This window comes from Lolium rigidum, chromosome 5 (genome assembly GCF_022539505.1).
Source record: "Lolium rigidum isolate FL_2022 chromosome 5, APGP_CSIRO_Lrig_0.1, whole genome shotgun sequence".
NCBI classification, from domain to species: domain Eukaryota; kingdom Viridiplantae; phylum Streptophyta; class Magnoliopsida; order Poales; family Poaceae; genus Lolium; species Lolium rigidum.
Window position 1 is genome coordinate 96,765,078 of NC_061512.1, and position 7,766 is coordinate 96,772,843.

The 7,766-nt window shown below is 51.5% G+C and overlaps 1 protein-coding gene across 1 annotated transcript; it reads left to right on the forward strand.

Moving 5' to 3' along the window:
• The first annotated feature begins 2,688 nt into the window (after positions 1-2,688).
• On the forward strand, positions 2,689-6,115 carry LOC124656192 (ankyrin-1-like). Its single transcript, XM_047194981.1, has 12 exons — positions 2,689-2,810; positions 2,930-3,020; positions 3,528-3,825; positions 3,902-4,174; positions 4,259-4,398; positions 4,489-4,575; positions 4,801-4,932; positions 5,048-5,200; positions 5,277-5,378; positions 5,586-5,762; positions 5,900-5,979; positions 6,048-6,115. The coding sequence occupies exons 1-12, from the start codon at positions 2,689-2,691 to the stop codon at positions 6,076-6,078; spliced, it is 1,686 nt and encodes a 561-aa protein (XP_047050937.1). The 3' UTR covers positions 6,079-6,115.
• The last annotated feature ends 1,651 nt before the right edge of the window (positions 6,116-7,766 follow it).

Below are 7,766 nucleotides of genomic sequence, written 5' to 3' on the forward strand. Positions count from 1 at the left end.
AGGCATGGCGGCTAGGGTTGGTTGGATAGGGAGGGATCGTCACTTCACCGGGGAGAGAGGAGCTAGATGGTGTGATGCAGGAGCAGGAGGAGATGGGCCTGGCCCAGTTTGGCCCGTGCGGGCGTAGTGCGGGACGACCAAACTTTGACGTAGTGAGAGATGGCAGAATAGGGAACATGTTCCTCCTTTTTAAGTAGTGTAGATTTTGATGCAAGAAGAGAAGAACATACCAATATCCTGGGATAAAAAGTGTCAATCTCATCTGATCCTTCGGTGGACATTGAATTCTCCCATCTTCTGTGAATGAAGCATTATTCAGGCAGTGCATTATCGTTCATTAGGCATGATGATTTCAATGAGAAAAAAGTGAAAGCAGCTATAAAATTTCATCGCGTAGTTACTTTTATCTTCTCGTGGTGAAAAGCAGGATTCAAGATTCGCCGGTGCTTTGCCCATTTCCCGCCTTGATGATTTGCAAGCCTGTTTGCAAGCAGCTTCTCTTTTGTTTGCATAGTGCCCAAAACTTGTTGGATAGAATTTCTCTTACTAATTCCGGGTCAGGAATCATCACCCTAGGTGTTGGGCCAAACCAAGTGAATGAAAATTTTCCTGCATTTACAAAGTGATCTTCGTTTACAAGGCAAAAAAAGTACACCATACAGTTCTTTAGATGCTCCTGTCCAGTAGTACATCATGCTATGTGTATATCCCCGAGAAAAATTTCAGAGCGCTTTGAAAAGGTTCAGAAATACTATTGTGAACTCGTAAGTCTCGCAAACCAAGCAAGGTTTTGGCAACCTAAAGCATATTCGTAATGTGTTCTCGAAATGACAAGACAAGACTGCCGGTTCTCGCCATCACAAGAATAATAAAAGGAAAGCAAGAATTGCTGAATTTCTCACCGTTCCTTTTAATGGCGTTGTTGAACATAGGCTGCATGCCGGGGATGATGTTGTGGGAGCCGAGCGGCGGGGGCTTGGACCAAGCCTCTCTCCGGCCGCCGCGGTATCACGGGGCCTTGAGGCCCTGAGCGTGCAGGGCCCGACCCAGCCGCCGCGGGGTCAACCATGTCCATCCCAGAATCCAGGCGGCCAGCCACAGCAGCGCCATGGCCGCGGCCGCGCCTGCTAGGCTCCACGGAGAGGCCTCCCCCCAGCATCTGGAGAGCTCGGGTCGCCATCGGAGCTGTGAACTAAAGGAAAGCGGAGGCTGGCTCGGGCGCTCATGCGAGTAGCTCGCCATGTATGCAGCTTGGGGACTCGCTCGTTTTCCATGTACGATCGATACCTTATCTCTCCATGCCCCGAGACGCGTTGTGGAGGACATGAACATTCGAGGTGAGACATTGAAGACCAGATCCGTCCGGTGGAGGTGCTAACAGCCGAAGAGGTGGCGGTGACGACCGGATCGCGGACGGGCATTTGTGGTGACACGCCGGAGGAGGTAATACGAGGGGCGCCTGATAGAGGGGAGAGGGGCGGCCGGGCGGCCGGCGGCGGCGCGTCGCCGAGGTGCGCGGACTGGGCACGCGTAGAGAACGCCGACGGGTGGAGGAAGGAAATATTGTGGGGGCGAGAAGGCATGGCGGCTAGGGTTGGTTGGATAGGGAGGGATCGTCACTTCACCAGGGGAGAGAGGAGCTAGATGGTGTGATGCGAGGAGCAGGAGGAGATGGGCCTGGCCCAGTTTGGCCCGTGCGGGCGTAGTGCGGGACGACCAAACTTTGACGTAGTGAGAGATGGCAGAATAGGGAACATGTTCCTCCTTTTTAAGTAGTGTAGATTTTGATGCAAGAAGAGAAGAACATACCAATATCCTGGGATAAAAATTGTCAATCTCATCTGATCCTTCGGTGGACATTGAATTCTCCCATCTTCTGTGAATGAAGCATTATTCAGGCAGTGCATTATCGTTCATTAGGCATGATGATTTCAATGAGAAAAAAGTGAAAGCAGCTATAAAATTTCATCGCGTAGTTACTTTTATCTTCTCGTGGTGAAAAGCAGGATTCAAGATTCGCCGGTGCTTTGCCCATTTCCCGCCTTGATGATTTGCAAGCCTGTTTGCAAGCAGCTTCTCTTTTGTTTGCATAGTGCCCAAAACTTGTTGGATAGAATTTCTCTTACTAATTCCGGGTCAGGAATCATCACCCTAGGTGTTGGGCCAAACCAAGTGAATGAAAATTTTCCTGCATTTACAAAGTGATCTTCCGTTTACAAGGCAAAAAAAGTACACCATACAGTTCTTTAGATGCTCCTGTCCAAGTAGTACATCATGCTATGTGTATATCCCCGAGAAAAATTTCAGAGCGCTTTGAAAAGGTTCGGAAATACTATTGTGAACTGTAAGTCTCGCAAACCAAGCAAGGTTTTGGCAACCTAAAGCATATTCGTAATGTGTTCTCGAAATGACAAGACAAGACTGCCGGTTCTCGCCATCACAAGAATAATAAAAGGAAAGCAAGAATTGCTGAATTTCTCACCGTTCCTTTTAATGGCGTTGTTGAACATAGGCTGCATGCCGGGGATGATGTTGTGGGAGCCGAGCGGCAGGGGCTTGGACCAAGCCTCTCTCCAGCCGCCGCGGTATCACGGGGCCTTGAGGCCCTGAGCGTGCAGGGCCCGACCCAGCCGCCGCGGGGTCAACCATGTCCATCCCAGAATCCAGGCGGCCAGCCACAGCAGCGCCATGGCCGCGGCCGCGCCTGCTAGGCTCCACGGAGAGGCCTCCCCCCAGCATCTGGAGAGCTCGGGTCGCCATCGGAGCTGTGAACTAAAGGAAAGCAGAGGCTGGCTCAGGCGCTCATGCAGGTAGCTCGCCATGTATGCAGCTTGGGGACTGCTGTTTTCCATGTACAGTCGATACCTTATCTCTCCATGCCCTGAGACGCGCTGTGGAGGACATGAACATTCGAGGTGAGACATTGAAGACCAGATCCGTCCGGTGGAGGTGCTAACAGCGAAGAGGTGGCGGTGACGACCGGATCGCAGACGGGCATTTGTGGTGACACGCTGGAGGAGGTAATACGAGGGGGCGCCTGATAGAGGGGAGAGGGGCGGCCGGGCGGCGGCGCGTCGCCGAGGTGCGCGGACTCGGGCACGCGTAGAGAACGCCGACGGGTGGAGGAAGGAAATATTGTGGGGGCGAGAAGGCATGGCGGCTAGGGTTGGTTGGATAGGGAGGGATCGTCACTTCACCAGGGGAGAGAGGAGCTAGATGGTGTGATGCAGGAGCAGGACGAGATGGGCCTGGCCCAGTTTGGCCCGTGCGGGCGTAGTGCGGGACGACCAAACTTTGACGTAGTGAGAGATGGCAGAATAGGGAACATGTTCCTCCTTTTTAAGTAGTGTAGATGTTATATCAGTAAAATATATTACCGCAGTAGAGTGCATAATGTTAATAGCTAAATCTAATAATCATGTCCTATCGGCTGTACTGCGCAGCGCACCACCCAGAGCGGCTAGCCGGCTACAGTTTCCGAGACACCATTAATTAACCTCCTCTCCTCTCAATATCCGCCTACGCAGAGAGCAGAACAAACGAGCTGTGATGACGAAGGACATGCACCCGGCAGCGTGCTCACCCTCGTCCTCGGCGGCGCCGCTGCCTCCGCGGTCGTGCAGCGCTACCGCATCAGGTCTGTTCTGTATGTGCCAGGGATTCAACATCCGTTTCCTTGTTTTTTGATCTGGGATTTGCGTTCTGTGAGATACTCCTATATTGTAGGCGTCGATGTCATCATGGTGGACGCGTGGGAAGACCAGGGGCAGCACCGCCGCGCGTTCCTACACGCCGCCATGGAGGGCGACCTCGACCTCCTTACCGGTACATACGGTCCGGAATGCTTTCACCGGATTCTGTCATCTTACTGCACTCATCTGAGGTTCCGTCGGACATACAGGGATGGCGGCAGAGCTGGGCAAGGGCGCTGGCGAATGTGACCGCGGGGCGCTCCACCTGGCGGCGGCGAACGGCAGGACGGACGTCTGCCGCTTCCTGGTCCAGGACCTCGGCTTCCCCGTCGACGCCCGCTCCCCTTGCGGCGACACGCCGCTGCTCCTGGCGGCAACGTTCGGCCACACCTCGACGGCGGCCTACCTCCTGGAACGCGGCGCCGACCTCCGTGCGCCGGACTCCACCGGCGAGACCCCGCTCCACTGGGCCGCCTATAACGGTACGTTCCGGCCGTATTCCTGTTTGTGGAATTGACGCGCTTACGAGCGAGGCTGACGAACCGGCGCTGTCGTCTGTGCCGCAGGGGATCGCGGGCTGGCGATGCTGCTCCTGCACAGAGGCGCTGACACGGGCGCGGCAACACCCCGGGGCACGGCGCTGCAGGTCGCCGCAACACGGGCGCACCCGGACATCATCGCCATCCTGCTGCGCCACGGCGCCGATGTATGCCCGCTGCCCGGATGGGTTCCACATTCGGAGCATACAACAATGCTGCTGCTCACATATATATTATTATGTTTCCAATTTTCACAGCCAAATAAGGTTGCAAATCTCTACTTCACACCGTTGGCTTCCTCGCTCGTCGGCGGATCGTTAGAATGCATGAAGCTACTCATACAGGTGCTGCATTATTTTGTCTTATGCAAAAATGATATGTATTTTCATTGCATTGCACGTCTAGTTGTTCTTTGCCCTGTCATGAATGATCTTGCACCTTTTTTGGGGCTATGTAGGGCCAAGCTTGAAACACGCCGGAGTTTCATGGGATTCATTCCAGCATGAATTGTGTACTTATCAAATTTCCCAATTAGCTAAAGCTATTCTAATCTGGAAATCTTTAGCTAGGCTGGGGCTGATGTTAACGCTGGTGGATTCAGCGGAACAACCCCTTTGTTCTCAGCGTGCAGCCGGCGTGGCACTCTCCCATTTGTCAAGTGCTTGCTGGAGGCTGGAGCAGATCCGAACACTCTTGATGAAGTGAGCACATTTTGTATTCTCATCAATCACACATATGAGCTCAAGGCTTATTTTACTGTAATTTTATTCTTCTTTTGCAATCCTAGCAGCTGATGGCTTTCATGTCTTATAACAGCTTGGTAGGTTACCGATAGAAGTTGCCGCAGCCCATGCTGAAACGGAAGTCGTTCAAGTTCTGCTTCCTGTGACTCGACGCCATCCAATGATCCTTGACTGGAGTATTCACGGCATAGTGAGATATGTAGATTCAGTGGCCTACACGGAGAGGGTGTGTCATATTGCTGTTGACTCACACTATTTATCATCATTTCAGGGCTACTTAAAAGTATTTCTGTTTTGCTTAGGTGATACAAGCCTCTTGTAGCAGGAAAGATGAACTGAAACAGCTCGGGTACACGGCGTTCAAAAGGAAGGACTATGATGAGGCCATACTTTTGTACAGCAGGGTAACTCCTATATATTATGTTGTTGATTTCTGTAAGAAAAAGCATTACACGCTGGAAGAGCTTATTTTTGCCTTTCCTGGCAGTCTCAAATCGAATACGAAGTTGTTGCACCGTGTCCTTGCACAATATATCCCCAAATCACATGCCTCACATATATCTACCATCTCCGAAATTCTGAATTTTGAAAAAAATTGATGTCACCTGTAGGCAATGAAGTTCGATTGGACCGACACCGACGCCACCTTATATTCAGACAGGTGCGTATGTTGGCTGCGCATCGGTGTCGGCGACCAGGCTCTTGCAGACGCCCAGACCTGCACGAGGATGCAGCCTAACTGGGCGAAAAGCTACTACCGTCAGGGAATGGCCTTCCGCCTGCTTCAGGTGATATGCAAGAAACTAAATTCAGAGGTTTAGACTGAGTCATCCATGTCGTCACAACTTTATTTTCGGTGTCGGCTTCACATGCACTCTTAGCTTACCGACAGGCATTATTGATCTGATCCTTGCTCATGTGTTAGGATCACGCCAGCGCTTCTGCCGCCCTTGTCAAGGCCTTGAAGCTGGATCCGGAGAACGCAGGCATCAAAGAAGCTCTCTGGTAATTCACTCTACCCGCATCCTCGTGTATTTACGTAGTATACATCATCATGGTACGAACTTGTGCAGGGCTGTTTCCGGGAGGCAAAAGGCTTCCTAGAGGAGGATTCGACTTCCTAAAGGCTTTCGGTGTCAGAACAGATGAAAGGGTGGGAAGTCTTTTCGCGTGGAATATGTATCTATAATAGGGCTGATGTAAGCAATATAGGCGCGGGGTGGTGGTGGAATGCAGATTTTGTAGCAAAAGATGTGTGGCGTCGTAGAGGGACGACGGATCGCATCGCAAGGTGGGGAAGATGCATTTGAGAACGCTTTGAGATGTTGGAGGTTTATTTTTGTATTGCTGCTGGTATCGCCAGAAGCAAGCAGCAGATGTTTAACCTTTACGTAAATATATGCTGGGGTGTTTGGCCTTCCTCTAGGTCCACCGTCTAACCGGCCGGAAGTCCCTCCTCAACTGGTTCACGACTATTACAGAAATTCAGATATCGTCCATTGATTGAGCCTGTTTAGGTCATACCTGAACTGCAACATGTTGCCCACATGTGAAAAACCACAAAACTGACCCTTCGGCCAAACTTTAGCACAAAATAACCCTTTTTCGAAAGTATTTAAAAACCTAACCTCTTTGTCTCTCTATCTCTCTCTCCCGCAACTCACCCCACTCTCAACTCACCCCACTTTGGTTGGGTTTCTTGGTGGATTTGGGCTCCCTAAGTGCACATAGGTACTCTCCCATCTCTTTTGTTTTTTCCAATTTAAATCTTGTAATTGACTAAAAAAAATTGGTTAATTGTTTGTTGTATTGGCCAATGGTGGTTTGTATGATGGGTATGAAGTATTAATGCTAGTGATTTGTAGGTTAGGGTCAGGGTTTTTGTTTGATGTAATTAGGCCTAGATTGTCGAGGTCGGGAACTCGGACATCAGGGATAGGGATACCCCTGTTTAGACATTCGGAGAGGGGCGACCAGTGAGCTCGAGATCAGGATCATGCTGCACAAACACAAGATCAGTTTCATGCCGCCTAGAGGCTAACAACCATACGTCCTGCATTTTGGGTCGGTATTGATCTGGTTGGGGAAAAACATGCAATTTACATGGGGGAGAAGATCTTTTCGGGCTTCCCGGGAAGGAAGACATGCTCAGAGAACCTCTCTCTTTTCTAAGCTATCTCTCTTCTCCCTTCTCTATTCAGCTTGTGGCTTTGCCTCCATACAACCTCCCTTTTTCCTAAGGCCATGGTTCTCCTTTTATAGCTCAATGGGATACCACAATGGCCTAGGATGCTCCTTCATCTTGGTTCGGCTTCCGTCCCTTCACTCTGGTCTCTGGGTGGGACCGAGCAATGTCCTCTCCTTATCTTGTTGCGTAGCTTGTTCCGCCGTACTATTGAACCCTACGGGTCTCCCGGGTTTTGGCCTTATTGCATGGCCAGTGGACTAGGGGGTGCCTCGTGCACCGGCCTAGCTGTGATCCTACCCTTCTTGGCATGCTCTTCACGTCCTTCCACCTACGTTCTCATCAACTTTATACGTGTAAGAGGGAAAAGCACATGGCCATCCAGTGGGATACCCACGCTCCCGCCGACCATGACCTGGCAAGAAGCCGAGCCGCCCGACATCGCCTGGTCCAAGCGGTCAAGGCGAGTCACGGCTGACGCAACACCTCCCGGGATTATCGAGGTGATGCCAGGGCTGACGTTTCCCTCCTAGGTCCTTATCCATCTGATGCTCCTCCCGTGCTCCTCCTGAATATCTCAAGCCGAGGGGGATCTGGCTAGCGGTCC